The 23,331-nt window shown below is 45.5% G+C and overlaps 1 protein-coding gene across 3 annotated transcripts in view; it reads right to left on the reverse strand.

Annotated features, from left to right (window-relative positions):
* Positions 1-5,601: 5,601 nt before the first annotated feature.
* The window catches only part of ANKS3 (ankyrin repeat and sterile alpha motif domain containing 3), a 71,910-nt gene continuing 54,180 nt past the window's right edge, over positions 5,602-23,331 (reverse strand). For 2 of the 3 annotated variants that reach the window (XM_032977207.2, XM_032977208.2), the window contains exons 14-15: positions 21,594-21,673; positions 5,603-6,147 (exon numbers count right to left, since the gene is read on the reverse strand). In XM_032977207.2, coding sequence (XP_032833098.1) covers positions 6,080-6,147; positions 21,594-21,673 — 148 coding nt within the window. In that variant the 3' untranslated portion in view covers positions 5,603-6,079. Of the gene's footprint in view, positions 6,148-21,593; positions 21,674-23,331 lie in introns of all 3 variants that reach the window. The other variant, XM_076053715.1, reaches the window with a different exon arrangement.

Below are 23,331 nucleotides of genomic sequence, written 5' to 3' on the forward strand. Positions count from 1 at the left end.
AGGGGTCCACAGGGACCCCCTGTAGTACCCTCACAGACCAACAGGGTCCAGACACCCCCTGTAGTACCCTCACAGACCAACAGGGGTCCACAGACACCCCCAGTATTACCCTCACAAACCAACAGGGGTCCACAGGGCCTCCTGTAGCACCCTCACAGACCAACAGGGGTCCACAGACACCCCCTGTAGTACCCTCACAGACCAACAGGGATCCACAGACACCCCCTGTAGTACCCTCACAGATCAACAGGGGTCCACAGGGACCCCCTGTAGTACCCTCACAGACCAACAGGGGTCCACAGACACCTCCTGTAGCACCCTCACAGACCAACAGGGGTCCAGACACCCCCTGTAGTACCCTCACAGACCAACAGGGGTCCACAGACTCCCCCTGTAGTACCCTCACAGACCAACAGGGGTCTACAGACCCCTCTGTAGTACCCTCACAGACCAACAGGGGTCCACAGATACCCCCTGTAGTACCCTCACAGACCAACAGGGGTCCACAGACACCCCCTGTAGTACCTTCACAGACCAACAGGGGTCCACGGACACCCCCTGTAGTAGCCTCACAGACCAACAGGGGTCTACAGACACCCCCAGTAGTACCCTCACAGACCAACAGGGGTCCACAGATACCCCCTGTAGTACCCTCACAGACCCACAGGGGTCTACAGACACCCCCTGTAGTACCATCACAGACCAACAGGGGTCCACAGATACCCCCTGTAGTACCCTCACAGACCAACAGGGTCCAGACACCCCTTGTAGTACCCTCACAGACCAACAGGGGTCCACAGAAACCCCCTGTAGTACCCTCACAGACCAACAGGGGTCCAGACACCCCCAGTAGTACCCTCACAGACCAACAGGGGTCCACAGACACTCCCTGTAGTACCCTAACAGACCAACAGGAGTCTACAGACACCCCTGTAGTACCCTCACAGACCAACAGGGGTCCAGACATCCCCTGTAGTAGCCTCGCACAAACAGGGGTACACAGAAAACCCCCTGTAGTACCCTCACAGACCAACAGGGGTCCACGGACACCCCCTGTAGTAGCCTCACAGACCAACAGGGGTTTACAGACACCCCCAGTAGTACCCTCACAGACCAACAGGGGTCCACAGATACCCCCTGTAGTACCCTCACAGACCCACAGGGGTCTACAGACACCCCCTGTAGTACCATCACAGACCAACAGGGGTCCACAGATACCCCCTGTAGTACCCTCACAGACCAACAGGGTCCAGACACCCCTTGTAGTACCCTCACAGACCAACAGGGGTCCACAAAAACCCCCTGTAGTACCCTCACAGACCAACAGGGGTCCAGACACCCCCAGTAGTACCCTCACAGACCAACAGGGGTCCACAGACACTCCCTGTAGTACCCTAACAGACCAACAGGAGTCTACAGACACCCCTGTAGTACCCTCACAGACCAACAGGGGTCCAGAAATCCCCTGTAGTAGCCTCGCACAAACAGGGGTACACAGAAAACCCCCTGTAGTACCCTCACAGACCAACAGGGGTCAACAGGGACCTCCTGTAGTACCCTCACAGACCCACAGGGGTCTACAGACACCCCCTGTAGTACCCTCACAGACCAACAGGGGTCTACAGACATCCCCTATAGTACCCTCACAGACCAACAGGGGTCAACAGGGCCTCCTGTAGTAACCTCACAGACCAACAGGGGTCCACAGACACCCCCTGTAGTACCCTCACAGACCAACAGGGGTCCACAGACACCCCCTGTAGTACCCTCACAGACCAACAGGGGTCCACAGAAACCCCCTGTAGTACCCTCACAGACCAACAGGGGTCCAGACACCCCCAGTAGTACCCTCACAGACCAACAGGGGTCCACAGACACCCCCTGTAGTACCCTCACAGACCAAAGGGGTCCACATACACCCCCTGTAGTACCCTCACAGACCAACAGGGGTCCAGACATCCCCTGTAGTACCCTCACAGACCAACAGGGGTCTACAGACTCCCCCTGTAGTACCCTCACAGACCAACAGGGGTCCACAGACACCCCCTGTAGTACCCTCACAGACCAACAGGGGTCCACAGGGACCCCCTGTAGTACCCTCACAGACCAACAGGGTCCAGACACCCCCTGTAGTACCCTCACAGACCAACAGGGGTCCACAGACACCCCCAGTATTACCCTCACAAACCAACAGGGGTCCACAGGGACCCCCCTGTAGTACCCTCACAGACAAACAGGGGTCCACAGGGCCTCCTGTAGCACCCTCACAGACCAACAGGGGTCCACAGACACCCCTTGTAGTACCCTCACAGACCAACAGGGGTCCACAGACACCCCCTGTAGTACCCTCACAGACCAACAGGGGTCCACAGACACCCCTTGTAGTACCCTCACAGACCAACAGGGGTCCACAGACACCCCCTGTAGTACCCTCACAGACCAACAGGGATCCACAGACACCCCCTGTAGTACCCTCACAGATCAACAGGGGTCCACAGGGACCCCCTGTAGTACCCTCACAGACCAACAGGGGTCCACAGACACCTCCTGTAGCACCCTCACAGACCAACAGGGGTCCAGACACCCCCTGTAGTACCCTCACAGACCAACAGGGGTCCACAGACTCCCCCTGTAGTACCCTCACAGACCAACAGGGGTCTACAGACACCCCCTGTAGTACCCTCACAGACCAACAGGGGTCCAGACATCCCCTGTAGTGGCCTCACACCAACAGGGGTCCACAGACACTCCCAGTAGTAGCCTCACAGACCAACAGGGGTCCACAGATACCCCCTGTAGTAGCCTCACAGACCCACAGGGGTCTACAGACACCCCCTGTAGTACCATCACAGACCAACAGGGGTCCACAGATACCCCCTGTAGTACCCTCACAGACCAACAGGGGTCCACAGGGCCTCCTGTAGTACCCTCACAGACCAACAGGGGTCCACAGACTCCCCTGTAGTACCCTCACAGACCAACAGGGGTCTACAGACCCCTCTGTAATACCCTCACAGACCAACAGGGGTCCACAGGGACACCCTCTAGTACCCTCACAGACCAACAGGGGTCCACAGATACCCCCTGTAGTACCCTCACAGACCAACAGGGGTCCACAGACACCCCCTGTAGTACCATCACAGACCAACAGGGGTCCACAGATACCCCCTGTAGTACCCTCACAGACCAACAGGGGTCCACAGGGCCTCCTGTAGTACCCTCACAGACCAACAGGGGTCCACAGACTCACCTGTAGTACCCTACCAGACCAACAGGGGTCTACAGACCCCTCTGTAGTACCCTCACAGACCAAAAGGGGTCCACAGGGACACCCTCTAGTACCCTCACAGACCAACAGGGGTCCACAGATACCCCCTGTAGTACCCTCACAGACCAACAGGGGTCCACAGACACCCCCTGTAGTACCTTCACAGACCAACAGGGGTCCACGGACACCCCCTGTAGAACCCTCACAGACCAACAGGGGTCTACATACACCACCTGTAGTACACTCACAGATCTGTAGGGGTCCACAGACACCCCCTGTAGTACCCTCACAGACCAACAGGGGTCCAGACACCCCCTGTAGTACCCTCACAGACCAACAGGGTCCAGACACCCCTTGTAGTACCCTCACAGACCAACAGGGGTCCAAAGACACCCCCAGTATTACCCTCACAAACCAACAGGGGTCCACAGGGACCCCTGTAGTACCCTCAGAGACAAACAGGGGTCCACAGACACCCCCTGTAGTACCCTCACAGACCAACAGGGGTCCACAGACACCCCCTGTAGTACCCTCACAGACCAACAGGGGTCCACAGGGACCCCCTGTAGTACCCTCACAGACCAACAGGGGTCCACAGACACCTCCTGTAGCACCCTCACAGACCAACAGGGGTCCAGACACCCCCTGTAGTACCTTCACAGACCAGCAGGGGTCCACACACCCCCTGTAGTACCCTTACAGACCAACAGGGGTCCACAGACACCCCCTGTAGTACTCTCACAGACCCTGCAGGGGTCCACAGACACCCCCTGTAGTATCCTCACAGACCTGCAGGGGTCCACAGACACCCCCTGTAGTACCCTCACAGACCAACAGGGGTCCACAGACACCCCCTGTAGTACCCTCACAGACCAACAGGGGTCCACGGACACCCCCTGTAGTACCCTGACAGACCTGCAGGGATCCACAGACCCTAGGCTGGGAACCGCTGTCCTAGAGGCCAGGAGTCTCATTTGCAAGGGTGACCTGGGTCGGCATGATGACAGGGCATCACGGTGGCTATGAGATGTTAACTACCTCGCCTGGTATACAGGAGGTCGTGGGTTCGATCCCGACCCTGACGATGCCTGCTGCTGTATATTTGGAGTTTGAGTGTCTTTCTCTCAATATCATCACAGTGCCAATGAGATGTTAACTACCTCGCGAGGTATACAGGAGGTGGTGGGTTCGATCCCGACCCTGACGATGCCTACTGCTGCTGTATATTTGGACTTGGCATTCATCTCTCTCTCTCTGTGTTTGTGTGGATTTCTCTCCGGGTCCTCCGGTTTTTCCCCTCCCATGTCCAAGAATCAACATCACCACGCGTTTAGAGCACTTGGTGGTAAGGCAACAAGCGGGTCGCGGCTCCGTGTCAGACGCGACCAGGCCATCGCAAATGATAGCTCAAACGGAGTGGCCCATCATCACGTGGACATTTGTAGCAGCGGCCAAACGCTTCTAAGCGCGTGACGTTGATTCTAAGATGTGGAGTGGAAAACCCAAAGGAACCCGGAGAAAAATGAACGCGAGCACGGGGAGAGAGAGAGATGCACAAACTCCAAATATACAGCAGCAGCAGCAGGCATCGTCAGGGTTGGGATCAAACCCACGACCTCCTGTGTACGAGGCGAGGTGGTTAACATCTCCTAGCCACCGTGATGATGATGAGAGAGACACACAAACTCCAGATATACAGCAGCAGGCATTGTCAGGGTCGTGATCAAACCCACGACCTCCTGTACACCAGGCGAGGTGGTTAACATCTCCTAGCCACCGTGATGATGATGAGAGAGAGAGACACGCAAACTCCAAATATACAGCAGGCATTGTCAGGGTCAGGATCGAACCCGTGACCTCCTGTACACAAGGCGAGGTAGTTAACATCTCACTACCGTGATGATTATGAGAGTCGGAAACTCCAAATATACAGCAGCAGCAGGCATTGTCAGGGTCGTGATCGAACCCACGACTTCCTGTAATCCAGGCGAGGTAGTTAACATCTCCCAGCCACCGTGATAATGATGAGAGAGAGAGACACACAAACTCCAAATATACAGCAGCAGGCATCGTCAGGGTCGGGATTGAACCCGTGACCTCCTGCAAGCCAGGTGAGGTAGTTAACATCTCCTAGCCATCATGGATCAAACCAATTTTGGCCGCTGGGGGTGAAACGATGAAGGCGAGACGAGGGAGGGACACCTCTCTCTCCGGAAAAGTTCAACAAACAATTTTAATATCGGTTTTTTTTTTCTCGCTTGGGGGGGGGGGGGTGGAGGTGGGGGTGGGTGGGGGTGGGGGAGAGGCGAAAAGGCGCGGTGGGCATTTAAATATTTCACTTGAAACCGGCACGGTGGGGGGGGAGGTGGGGGGGGGGGTGGAGGAAGGAGGGGGTGAGGGGGATGGAGAGGTGTGGTAGCACGCGCGACGATCAGCGAGAAGTCGCAACGTAGAAACCGGCGCGCGTTCGGAGGGAAACACCGCCGAGGGGTGGGGGGGGTGGGGGGGAGGGGCATCCCCCCCACCCCCCAAACCCCTCCTTTGTTCTCTGCGGCAGCACCGCCGGGGGGGGGGGTGCGCGGGGGGTGCGGGGGTGGGGGGTCGGGGCCCAACTTCACGGAAGTCAACGGGGTTTGACGGTGGAGGGGGCGGCGACGTCTTCGCCGCCCGCGGAGTCACCGTCGAGGGCCACGGCGAGGAGCGGAGAGGAGCGGGGTGGGGGTGGGGGTGGGGTGGGGGTGGGGGTGGGGGTGGGGTGGGGGTTGGGGTGGGGTGGTCCGGAACGGCGCCCCCGGGGGGCCCTCCGGGAAGCTACGTCTGCTCCTCGGAGAGCGCTCGCAGATCCTGCAGGTGGCCATCCAGATCGCTCGCAGCCTCCCCTGCAAAAAAGACAAAGGTGCCCCGGGTAGCCTCCGACAGACTGTCGGCAGGGGGGTTGGGGTTGGGGGCGGGGGGGCGGGCGAGTGCCGTTCGCGAGCAGCACGCGATGAGGGCCGGGGGCACGGTGGCACACGAGGGGGGTGGGTGGCCAGCACCACGCCCGGCAGCCTCTGTCTGCCCAGTGGCGATGTTTACTACACACACACACCGCAGCGGGTACTCGTTTGAGGCTGAGTCGACCTAGGGGAGGCCCATGACCGGTTCAGATAATCGTCGCCGGTGATGGCCGTGAGCGGGAATCGAACTCGGGTCGCCGGGTTCGTAGCGCAGCGTAGCGCTAACCACTACACCCACCGCTCCCGTATGCACACACAAAGATCAAAGATCTCCCATATAGCCTGTAACAGACTGTAGGGGCAAGTGCACACACACACACACCTACACACACACACGCACGCACACACACACGCACACACACGCACACACACACACACGCGCACGTAACGCAAAGGCAAAGATCCAGGTCAGGCCCACTGAGAAGTGACCAGGCCCATCACAAATGATATCTCAAGGCATTGGCTCATCGACATGCGGAAATACACGGCAGCCAACGCATGTTCAACCTAGCACATGGGCGAGAAGCCGTGCATGTGTGACGAGTGCGGCAAGACGTTTTTCTCACGCTCGGCCTACAAGTATATATTTTTTTCTATTCCACTTGTGTGTTACTCTGTGTATACCCCGGATATTTTAGAGATGGCAATTCTCCTGCTGTGTATCCTACTGCTGTCCCTCCCGGCCATATCTAGTGCCACACTCAACTCTACAAACAGCTACCCTCGTGACTTTGCGTCCATACTTGTTGTTCGATTTGCCACTACACCTGCAAATGAAACAGCTCATAGACACTTCTACACTCCATCATTGTATCCTTTTAAACCCTATCTTTGTCCTATTACTTCACCAGCACTCATTCCAAACTTCATTCTGCTCTTAAAAATAACAACACCATCTGCGAGCTGTTGCTATTCGTCCAAGGTTCGCCGCTCTTCATCCTTTCACAGAAAATACTTGTGCAAACTGTTAATTCTACTTTTCTTATTTCTGGGTGGTATTGAGCTTCATCCTGGCCCAAATGAAAAGAGCTCGTATAATTCTGTAGATTGTTCTGGCAGGAAAGGTGTTGGTGTTCTACATGTCAACATCAGAGGGCTTGTGATTAAATTAAGTCAACTAAAACTAGAAGTGGCAAATCTTGACCCGGACATTTTTTGCCTAACAGAAACATTTCTCACTCCTGCTGTCAATGACTTGCAGATTACGATTGAAAACTACAACCTTTTTCGGCTTGACCGAGGATCTAAAGGAGGTGGAATTGCCATTTATGTTCGTAACACTATTGCATGTTCACCAGCTCACTCCTTGTTTAAAAAATGTTGCTTTGAAGGTCTGGCTCTCAGAATAACTCTCCCAAATAATCAACAGATATTGGTAGTGTGCTGCTATAGACCGCCTTGTGGGAAGGATGTTGAAGCTGCATCGGCACTGAGAGAGCTTTTTGGGGGCCTCCCTAAAGGTGAAATAATTTTAGTGGGTGATCTAAATTGGAATTGGCTAAACCCGCCGGCCATGGCCACAAATTTTACAGATGAATTTAACTTGTTTCAATTAATAAATGTCCCCACAAGACCCAACCTAAAACATCCGGGACAGTCAACTCTGCTTGACGTCCTATTGACAAATGCCCCTCACAATTTCGCACTGACTGGTGTTCTGGGTAATAACCTTAGTGATCACTCCTTCATTTTTGGTGTGAGATCATCAGCCAGACCCAAAGCCCCCCCTAAAATTGTTGAGAAGCACTCTTTGAGGCACTTCAGCACTCAGGCATTTGCAAATGATGTGCTTCACTCAGATATTGATAAGGTCTGTGATATCCCCAACCTGACTACGGCTTGGGAGACTTTCAGGTACACGTTTCTCCAAATTCTTAACAAACATGCTCCGTTGGTTAGATTTAAAACTAAAGGCAACCGCCCACCATGGTATGATCCTTTGATTACAAAGCTCATGAAAACTAGGGACAAGGCTTGGGCATGTGCTCAGAAAAGTAATTTGGTAAATGACTGGCTAGAATACAGGATTTTAAGGAACAGATGCGTAAAAAAAATACGGCATGCAAAAAATGCCTATTTTTCCTCCACTCTCCTGGAATCACATGGAAATGCCAGGATTTTTTGGAAAACAATCAAATCTATCGAAAAGGCATCCAAAACAGAAAATCTGCCCGTTGAGCTTCACCGAAATGGGGAATATTTTTCAGATCCCAAAAAAATAGTTGACAATTTTAACCTTCATTTTTCTGAAGCTGGTAATCTTTTTGATAATGTATTGGGAGTCACCCCTGCTCCTGCAAATTCCTACACCCCTGTCCAAACATTAAACGAATTTAGTTTCCAACCAATCCACGAAAGTAATGTTCTGAAACAACTGTCCTACCTCAAAGGGTCCTCCTCTACCGGAGCAGATAGTTTTCCCGTCTTTGCTCTACTAACTGTTGGTCACCTAATATACAAACCTATAGCCCATATTTTCAACCTGTCCATCAAAGAAGCATCAGTTCCTCTAGAATGGAAACATTCCTATGTCCGTCCACTTCACAAAGGGGGCCCTAAAGATGATCCCAATAACTACCGACCTATCTCAATTTTGTCCCCATTGATGAAAATTTTTGAAAAATGATTGAACTACCAAATTAGCAGTTTCCTGTCCACCAACAATCTACTACATCTAAAACAATCTGGGTTCCGGAAAAAATACAGCACCACATCTGCTGCATTAGACTCTTTGAATCAAATTTACAATAGCCTTCATAATAAGCAGTACTGTGCCTGTCTTTTTCTTGACCTGTCCAAAGCTTTTGATACAGTTGACCATAACACCCTGCTTAGTAAACTAAGTTGCCTCGTTTTTTCCGAGAACACAGTACAATGGTTAAAAAATTACCTCTTTTCTCACACCCAAACTGTATTCACAAATGGTTGGAGGTCAAAGTGTTAAGATGACAAAATAGGTTCCACAGGGTTCCATCTTCGGCCCCCTCTTGTTCTCTCTTTATGTCAATGACTTGGGCACTGAACTGGATCATTCCAGGGTAAATCTTTTTGCAGATGACACGATACTGATTACTGCTGGCCGCTCTCTGGATGACGTGATTGCAAAGCTCCAGGGTGATTTCAACAAACTACAACATCAGCTAGTTTCTCTTAAACTAGTCCTGAATACCTCCAAAACCAAGGTGCTATGCTTCTCTCCGGGATTAAAGCAGGAAGTTATTTTTCCCCAATTACATTCCTTGAATAATTATCAAATAGAGCAAGTCAAGGTCTATAAGTATCTTGGGGTCATCCTGGATTCAAAACTTAGTTTTGAAGATCACATTGATTATATTGGTAAAAAGACAAAAATAAAAATTGGTTTTCTGTATCAACACAAGCACTGCTTCCCCCCAATGTTCCGTTTGGAATTGATAAAAGCTACCATACTGCCTCTACTTGACTACTGTGACATCGTGTATAAATCAGCCCCAAGTACTGTACTGAAGAAGCTTGATTCCATCTATCACTCGGCCTTAAGATTTGCATTGAACTGCCCATATAAGACTCACCACTGTGATCTCTACATTGGGTCAAACTTAACATCTCTTAATGTTCGACGGCTTGTGCACCAGATCTTATTTATTCACGATGTACTTACAAAAAATTCCGCAGACTACCTACTGGATCTCCTCTCTGTTTCAAAGAACAAATTTGACTGCAGGTCTTCGCTCATTTACCAGCTTCACATTCCCTATTGCCGTACAAAAACTGGAGGAAGGGCCTTTGCTATTGATGCCCCTAGGGTCTGGAATCCTATTGCCAATAAACTGCAACTTGAATCACTACCTATGAGATCTTCACTCAAAACTGCTCTAGAGGAGTTGTACAACCCTAGCTGCCACTGCTACTCAGTGGCCTAAAATATGGCTCTAGATTTTGGTGTTATAATTAATTTATGTAGTTTATTGTAAAAAATTCGGTCACAGTCCCTATGATCACTGTTACATTGGATTTATGGCTTTTATTTTGGTGATTTCGAAAAGTTTTTTTTGTTTTGGCCATGTTTTTGTTTATTGTAGTACAGAGTTGACTGATGGCCTTAATCTTAGTTGTCTTGTGGTTGTTGTTGTTGTTTTGACTTGCATCCCACTGGGATTTTTGCGCACAGCGTTGGTGTACGGTGCTATTTCAGGAATATTTTGATATTTTTTTCCTGTACTTTCTGTTTGCACAGTCACATAGTCACTTTAAGATGTTTTCTTGTTCATGTTTTTTGTTTGTTGCGGTTGCACCCGATTCAAGAGCCGAATGGCTCACAGGGCTATACCAAATAAATGAACTATGAACTATGTTGATGTTGATTATAAATGTGGAGAGAAAAACCGGAGAGAATCCGGAGAAAAATCCACGTGACCAAGGTGAGAGAGACATCACAAAATCCTAACATACAGCAGGTGTCAGGCTCGGGATTGAACCCACGACCTCCTGTATACCAGGCGAGATAGTCGAATTGTAATTGTTGTAGGTTTAAACTCCAACACACCGGTGTGCTGTACTAGGAACCAATTGGCAAGTTTTGCTTACGTGACAAATCTTAATAATTTGCTGTGTCGGATGGTGGCCGGTTTAACACCATGACACTACTATACACTACACTACTACACACTACTATACACTACATTAATACACACTACACTACTACACACTACTATATACTACACTACTACACACTACTATACACTACACTACTACACACTACACTACACTACTACACACTACTATATACTACACTATACACTACTATACACTACACTACTACACACTACTATATACTACACTATACACTACTACACACTACACTACTACACACTACTATATACTACACTACTATACACTACACTACTCTATACTACACTACTCTATACTACACTACTATACACTACACTACTACACACTACTATATATTACACTATACACTACACTACTGCACACTACAATACAATACGACACAATACACTACTACACACTACACTACTACACACTACACTACACTACTATACACTACACTACAAAACACTACACACTACACTACTACACACTACACTACTATACACTACACTACTACACACAACTACACACTACACTACACTACTACACACTACACTACACTACTACACACTACACTACACTACTACACACTACTACACACTACACTACTACACACTACTACACACTACACTACTACACACTACACTACTACACACTACACTACCACACACTACACTACACTACTACACACTACTATACACTACACTACTACACACTACACTACTACACACTATTATACACTACACACTACTATACACTACACTACTACACACTACACTACTACACACTATTATACACTACACACTACTATACACTACTACACACTACACTACACTACTACACACTACACTACTACACACTACTACACACTACTATACACTACACTACTACACACTACACTACTACACACTACACTACTAAACACTACACTACTACACACTACACTACTACACACTACTAAACACTACACTACTACACACTACACTGCTAAACACTACACTACTACACACTACTATACACTACACTACTAAACACTACACTACTACACACTACTACACACTACTATACACTACACTACTACACGCTACTACACACTACTACACACTACTATACACTACACACTACACTACACTACTACACACTACACTACACTACAACACACTACTACACACTACACTACTACACACTACACTACACTACTACACACTACACTACTACACACTATTATACACTACACACTACTATACACTACTACACACTACACTACACTACTACACACTACACTACACTACTACACACTACACTACTACACATTATTATACACTACACACTACTATACACTACTACACACTACACTACTACACACTACACTACTACACACTACTATACACTACACTACTACACACTACACTACTACACACTACACTACTAAACACTACACTACTACACACTACACTACTACACACTACACTACTAAACACTACACTATTACACACTACACACTACACTACAAAACACTACACTACTACACACTACACTACTACACACTACTATACACTACACTACTACACACTACTATATACTACACTACACACTACTATACACTACACTACTACACACTACTACACACTACACTACTATACACTACACTATACACTACACTATACACTACACTACTATACACTACACTACTATACACTACACTACTACACACTACTATACACTACACTACTACACACTACTACACACTACACTACTACACACTACACTACTACACACTACACTACACTACTACACACTACTATACACTACACTACTACACACTACACTACACTACTACACACTACACTACACTACTACACACTATTATACACTACACACTACTATACACTACTACACACTACACTACACTACTACACACTACACTACTACACACTACTACACACTACTATACACTACACTACTACACACTACACTACTACACACTACACTACTAAACACTACACTACTACACACTACACACTACACTACTAAACACTACACTACTACACACTACACTACTATACACTACACTACTAAACACTACACACTACACTACTACACACTACTACACACTACACTACTACACACTACTATACACTACACTACTACACTACTACACACTACTATACACTACACTACTACACACTACTACACACTACACTACTACACACTATTATACACTACACACTACACACTACTACACACTACACTACACTACTACACACTACACTACTACACACTACACACTATTATACACTACTACACACTACACTACACTACTACACACTACTATACACTACACTACTACACACTACACTACTACACACTACACTACTAAACAATACACTACTACACACTACACTACTACACACTACCCTACTACATACTACACTACTACACACTACACTACTATACACTACACTACTAAACACTACACTACTACACACTACTACACACTACTACACACTACACTACTACACACTACTACACACTACACTACTACACACTACTATACACTACACTACTACACACTACTACACTACTACACACTACACTACTACACACTATTATACACTACACACTACTACACACTACACACTACACTACTACACACTATTATACACTACACACTACACACTACTACACACTACACTACACACTACACACTATTATACACTACACACTACACACTACTATACACTACTACACACTACACTACACTACTACACACTACACTACTACACACTACTACACACTACACTACTATACACTACACTACTACACACTACACTACTACACACTACACTACACTACTACACACTATTATACACTACACACTACTATACACTACTACACACTACACTACACTACTACACACTACACTACTACACACTACTACACACTACTATACACTACACTACTACACACTACACTACTACACACTACACTACTAAACACTACACTACTACACACTACACTACTACACACTACTAAACACTACACTACTACACACTACACACTACACTGCTAAACACTACACTACTACACACTACTATACACTACACTACTAAACACTACACTACTACACACTACTACACACTACACTACTACACACTACTAAACACTACACTACTACACACTACACTGCTAAACACTACACTACTACACACTACTATACACTACACTACTAAACACTACACTACTACACACTACTACACACTACTATACACTACACTACTACACACTACTATACACTACACTACTACACGCTACTTCACACTACTACACACTACTATACACTACAACACACTACTACACACTACACTACTACACACTACACTACACTACTACACACTACTATACACTACACTACTACACACTACACTACTACACACTACACTACTACACACTATTATACACTACACACTACTATACACTACTACACACTACACTACACTACTACACACTACACTACTACACACTATTATACACTACACACTACTATACACTACTACACACTACACTACTACACACTACACTACTACACACTACTATACACTACACTACTACACACTACACTACTACACACTACACTACTAAACACTACACTACTACACACTACACTACTACACACTACACTACTAAACACTACACTACTACACACTACACACTACACTACTAAACACTACACTACTACACACTACACTACTACACACTACTATACACTACACTACTACACACTACTATATACTACACTACACACTACTATACACTACACTACTACACACTACTACACACTACACTACTATACACTACACTATACACTACACTATACACTACACTACTATACACTACACTACTATACACTACACTACTACACACTACTACACACTACACTACTATACACTACACTACTACACACTACACTACTACACACTACACTACACTACTACACACTATTATACACTACACACTACTATACACTACTACACACTACACTACACTACTACACACTACACTACTACACACTACTACACACTACTATACACTACACTACTACACACTACACTACTACACACTACACTACTAAACACTACACTACTACACACTACACTACTACACACTACTAAACACTACACTACTACACACTACACTGCTAAACACTACACTACTACACACTACTATACACTACACTACTAAACACTACACTACTACACACTACTATACACTACACTACTACACAGTACTATACACTACACTACTACACGCTACTACACACTACTACACACTACTATACACTACACTACTACACACTACACTACACTACTACACACTACACTACACTACAACACACTACTACACACTACACTACTACACACTACACTACACTACTACACACTACTATACACTACACTACTACACACTACACTACACTACTACACACTACACTACTACACACTATTATACACTACACACTACTATACACTACTACACACTACACTACACTACTACACACTACACTACTACACACTATTATACACTACACACTACTATACACTACTACACACTACACTACTACACACTACACTACTACACACTACTATACACTACACTACTACACACTACACTACTACACACTACACTACTAAACACTACACTACTACACACTACACTACTACACTACTACACACTACACTACTAAACACTACACTACTACACACTACACTACTAAACACTACACTACTACACACTACTATACACTACACTACTACACACTACTATATACTACACTACACACTACACTACTACACACTACTACACACTACACTACTATACACTACACTATATACACTACTATACACTACACTACTACACACTACTATACACTACACTACTACACACTACTACACACTACACTACTACACACTACTATACACTACACTACTACACACTACACTACACTACTACACACTACACTACTACACACTACACTACTACACACTACACTACTACACACTACACTACTATACACTACACTATACACTACACTATACACTACACTACTACACACTACTATATACTACACTACACACTACTATACACTACACTACTACACACTACTACACACTACACTACTATACACTACACTATACACTACACTATACACTACACTACTATACACTACACTACTATACACTACACTACTACACACTACTATACACTACACTACTACACACTACACTACTACACACTACTATACACTACACTACTACACACTACACTACACTACTACACACTACACTACACTACTACACACTACACTACTACACACTACACTACTACACTATACACTACACTATACACTACACTACTATACACTACACTACTATACACTACACTACTACACACTACTACACACTACACACTACTACACACTACACTACTATACACTACACTACTACACACTACACTACTACACACTACACTACTACACACTATTATACACTACACACTACTATACACTACTACATACTACACTACACTACTACACACTACACTACTACACACTACTACACACTACTATACACTACACTACTACACACTACACTACTACACACTACACTACTAAACACTACACTACTACACACTACACTACTACACACTACTAAACACTACACTACTACACACTACACACTACACTGCTAAACACTACACTACTACACACTACTATACACTACACTACTAAACACTACACTACTACACACTACTACACACTACTATACACTACACTACTACACACTACTATACACTACACTACTACACGCTACTACACACTACTACACACTACTATACACTACACTACTACACACTACACTACACTACTACACACTACACTACACTACAACACACTACTACACACTACACTACTACACACTACACTACACTACTACACACTACTATACACTACACTACTACACACTACACTACACTACTACACACTACACTACTACACACTATTATACACTACACACTACTATACACTACTACACACTACACTACACTACTACACACTACACTACTACACACTATTATACACTACACACTACTATACACTACTACACACTACACTACTACACACTACACTACTACACACTACTATACACTACACTACTACACACTACACTACTACACACTACACTACTAAACACTACACTACTACACACTACACTACTACACACTACACTACTAAACACTACACTACTACACACTACACACTACTAAACACTACACTACTACACACTACACTACTACACACTACTATACACTACACTACTACACACTACTATATACTACACTACACACTACTATACACTACACTACTACACACTACTACACACTACACTACTATACACTACACTATACACTACACTACTACACACTACTATACACTACACTACTACACACTACTACACACTACACTACTACACACTACTATACACTACACTACTACACACTACACTACACTACTACACACTACACTACACTACTACACACTACACTACTACACACTACACTACTACACACTACACTACTACACACTACACTACTACACACTACTACACACTACACTATACACTACACTACTACACACTACTATATACTACACTACACACTACTATACACTACACTACTACACACTACTACACACTACACTACTATACACTACACTATACACTACACTACTATACACTACACTACTACACACTACTATACACTACACTACTACACACTACACTACTACACACTACTATACACTACACTACTACACACTACACTACACTACTACACACTACACTACACTACTACACACTACACTACTATACACTACACTACTACACACTACTACACACTACACTACTATACACTACACTACTACACACTACACTACACTACTACACACTACACTACACTACTACACACTATTATACACTACACACTACTATACACTACTACACACTACACTACACTACTACACACTACACTACTACACACTACTACACACTACTATACACTACACTACTACACACTACACTACTACACACTACACTACTAAACACTACACTACTACACACTACACTACTACACACTACTAAACACTACACTACTACACACTACACACTACACTGCTAAACACTACACTACTACACACTACTATACACTACACTACTAAACACTACACTACTACACACTACTACACACTACTATACACTACACTACTACACACTACTATACACTACACTACTACACGCTACTACACACTACTACACACTACTATACACTACACTACTACACACTACACTACACTACTACACACTACACTACACTACAACACACTACTACACACTACACTACTACACACTACACTACACTACTCACACTACTATACACTACACTACTACACACTACACTACACTACTACACACTACACTACTACACACTATTATACACTACACACTACTATACACTACTACACACTACACTACACTACTACACACTACACTACTACACACTATTATACACTACACACTACTATACACTACTACACACTACACTACTACACACTACTATACACTACACTACTACACACTACACTACTAAACACTACACTACTACACACTACACTACTACACACTACACTACTAAACACTACACTACTACACACTACACACTACACTACTAAACACTACACTACTACACACTACACTACTACACACTACTATACACTACACTACTACACACTACTATATACTACACTACACACTACTATACACTACACACTACACTACTATACACTACACTATACACTACACTATACACTACACTACTATACACTACACTACTATACACTACACTACTACACACTACTATACACTACACTACTACACACTACACTACTACACACTACTATACACTACACTACTACACACTACACTACACTACTACACACTACACTACACTACTACACACTACACTACTACACACTACACTACTACACACTACACTACTACACACTACACTACTACACACTACTACACACTACACTACTATACACTACACTATACACTACACTATACACTACACTACTACACACTACTATATACTACACTACACACTACTATACACTACACACTACACACTACTACACACTACACTACTATACACTACACTATACACTACACTATACACTACACTACTATACACTACACTACTATACACTACACTACTACACACTACTATACACTACACTACTACACACTACTACACACTACAACCTACTACACACTACAACAATACACACTACACTACTACACACTACACTACACTACTACACACTACACTACACTACTACACACTACACTACTACACACTACACTACTACACACTACACTACACTACTACACACTACTATACACTACACTACTACACACTACACTACACTACTACACACTACACTACACTACTACACACTATTATACACTACACACTACACACTACTATACACTACTACACACTACTACACACTACACTACACTACTACACACTACACTACTACACACTACTACACACTACACTACTACACACTACACTACTACACACTACACTACTAAACACTACACTACTACACACTACACTACTAAACACTACACTACTACACACTACACTACTACACACTACACTACTATGCACTACACTACTAAACACTACACACTACACTACTACACACTACTACACACTACACACTACTATACACTACACTACTACACAACTACACACTACTATACACTACACTACTACACACTACTACACACTACACTACTACACACTATTATACTACACACTACACTACACTACTACACACTACACTACTACACACTATTATACACTACTACACACTACACTACTACACACTACTATACACTACACTACTACACACTACACTACTACACACTACACTACTAAACAATACACTACTACACACTACACTACTACACACTACACTACTACATACTACACTACTACACACTACACTACTATACACTACACTACTAAACACTACACTACTACACACTACTACACACTACTACACACTACACTACTACACACTACTACACACTACACTACTACACACTACTATACACTACACTACTACACACTACTAAACTACTACACACTACACTACTACACACTATTATACACTACACACTACACACTACTACACACTACACACTACACTACTACACACTATTATACACTACACACTACACACTACTACACACTACACTACTACACACTATTATACACTACACACTACACACTACTATACACTACTACACACTACACTACACTACTACACACTACACTACTACACACTACTACACACTACACTACTACACACTACACTACTACACACTACACTACTACACACTACACTACTACATACTACACTACTAAACACTACACTACTACACTACTAAACACTACACTACTACACACTACACTACTACACACTACTATACACTACACTACTACACACTACTATATACTACACTACACACTACTATACACTACACTACTACACACTAATACACACTACACTACTATACACTACACTACTACACACTACTACACACTACTACACACTACACTACTACACACTACACTACTAAACACCTACACTACTACACACTACACTACTACACACCTACACTACACTACTACACACTACACTACACAACACTACACTACTACACACTACTATACACTACACTACTACACACTACACTACTACACACTACACTACTAAACACTACACTACTACACACTACTACACACTACACTACTACACACTACACTACTACACACTACTATACACTACACTACTACACACTACTATATACTACACTACACACTACTATACACTACACTACTACACACTAATACACACTACACTACTACACACTACTACACACTACACTACTACACACTACACTACTACACACCTACACTACACTACTACACACTACACTACACTACTAAACACTACACTACTACACACTACTATACACTACACTACTACACACTACACTACTACACACTACACTACTAAACACTACACTACTACACACTACTACACACTACACTACTACACACTAATATACACTACACTACTACACACTACTATATACTACACTACACACTACTATACACTACACTACTACACACTAATACACACTACACTACTATACACTACACTACTATACACTACACTACTACACACTACTACACACTACTACACACTACACTGCTACACACCTACACTACACTACTACACACTACTACACTATACACTACACTACTATACACTACACTACTACACATTACTACACACTACTACACTATACAGTACACTACTACACACTACTACACTACACACTACACTATACACTATACACTACACACTACACTACTACACACTACTACACTACACACTACACTACTACACTACACTACTACACTACACACTACACATTACTATATACTACACTACACACTACACTACTACACTACACACTACACATTACTATATACTACACTACACACTACACTACTACACGCTACTATAGCCGGTCCCTCACCGAGGTGGCTGATGGTTTCCCGCACGGACGCCGTGAATCCCGGCCGTGCCGTGCCGTCAGCAGGGTCGACGGCGACGGCCCTGCGGAGAGCAACCAGCACCGGCACCGTGACCAACCGTGACCGGTACCGGCGGGGTGTGTACGTGTGTGCGTGTGTACGTGTGTGTACGTGTGTGTACGTGTGTGTACGTGTGAGTGCGTTGGCACAGTAGGGGGCACAGGTGGTGCATCAGCCAGTCATCTCAGTCAGTCGACCCGTGGCACCTGGGTCTGCCCCGTGACCTCCTGCCAGCGGGCGTTCGACACTTCACGTGGCCTCAAGGTGCACATAGCCTGGCACAAGCGTCGTGGTGACGTCACCGCCACTTAGTGGCGAATGGCGGTTGTTGTTGTTGTTGTGAGTGCGTGCACGTGTGAGTGCGTGTGAGTGCGTGTGAGTGCGTGTGTGCGTGTGTGCGCTTGCGTGTGTGTGCGCGAGTGGGGAGCGGTAGTGGTAGCGGCTAGCGCTACGCTAAGCTACGAACCCGGCGACCCGGGTTCGATTCCCGCTCACCTGCCAACACCGGTGACGATTATCTGAACCGGTCCTGGGCCTCCCCGTGGCCGACTCGTCCTCAAATGATTACCTGGTGTGCCGTGCCGGCCACGATAGGTGCTCGCTAACAGCACTTGCTCCCAATAGTCTGCTCAGGCTATATGGGTGATCTTTGTCTTTGTGTGTGTGTGTACGTGTGTATGTGTACGTGTGTGTATGTGTACGTGTGTGTATGTGTACGTGTGTGTACGTGTGTGTATGTGTACGTGTACGTCGAACACAACCCCCTACCTCCTCGCTGGTGCCGGACGACAACGGCGTGGTGGATGGGAGCAAGCCATGGGGTGAGCGGACAATTCCAAAATCGGCTCGACCCCTTCATGGAATTTGTAGCCACCACAGCGGCCAAACGGGGGCTCTGGAGGGGTGCTATGGGCTGGTAACCCCTCCACCTTCAATTAATTACCACGAAACCACGCGATAAAAAGAGAACAAAGCTAGTGCCGGTGGTGGGTGTACACCCAGGACCCCATTCAAACCGACAGGGAACTGGTTTCAGCTAGCTGATGAAAGTTGCAAGCGAGAAATACGTCACCGCTTGCGGCTGGGGTTGGCATCGTCCCCCACTCCTCCTGATGCCGAGGGGAAATGGGCGAGGTTTAGGACTGTGGCTCATGCAGCTGCAATGGCTGCTTTGGGTGTATGGTCGAAACCTCCGCAGAGACCCTGGCTGACAGAGGAGGTGTTCCGGCTGGCTGAGAAAAAGCGACAGGCCCACTCTCACCGTCTACAGCATCCCACGTCAGAGAATGAGGAGGCTTACCGCAGCCTTCGCTCGGAGGTTCGGAGAGCCGTGAGGCGCTGCAAGGATGGGTGGTGGTCGCGGGTTGCTGAGGAGATGGAGTCTGCCTCAGTAGCCCGCGGTCACAAATAACTCCATAAAAAAGTAACTTGCAGTGCCACACCTATCAGAATCGTTAGGGGAAAGAAAGGTGATCTGATCACCGACCCCCAGGAACAGGTTTGTAGATTTGCTGAGTATTTCTGTGAGGTCTTGGCGGAGGGGAAATCCCTCAGCCTGGAAAACATCGTGGCACAAAGTGAGGATGACCCTGCTGAGGCTGCGGTGCCTCAAATATTGGAAGTAGTCACCCCCTGTGAGTGGCTGGCTGAGGTGCCATCTGTTGAGAAAGTAGAGAAGCC

The sequence above is a fragment of the Petromyzon marinus genome, chromosome 62 (genome assembly GCF_048934315.1).
Source record: "Petromyzon marinus isolate PM22_M1 ecotype Great Lakes invasive population chromosome 62, UKy_Petmar_22M1.pri1.0, whole genome shotgun sequence".
Classification (NCBI taxonomy): Eukaryota; Metazoa; Chordata; class Hyperoartia; order Petromyzontiformes; family Petromyzontidae; genus Petromyzon; species Petromyzon marinus.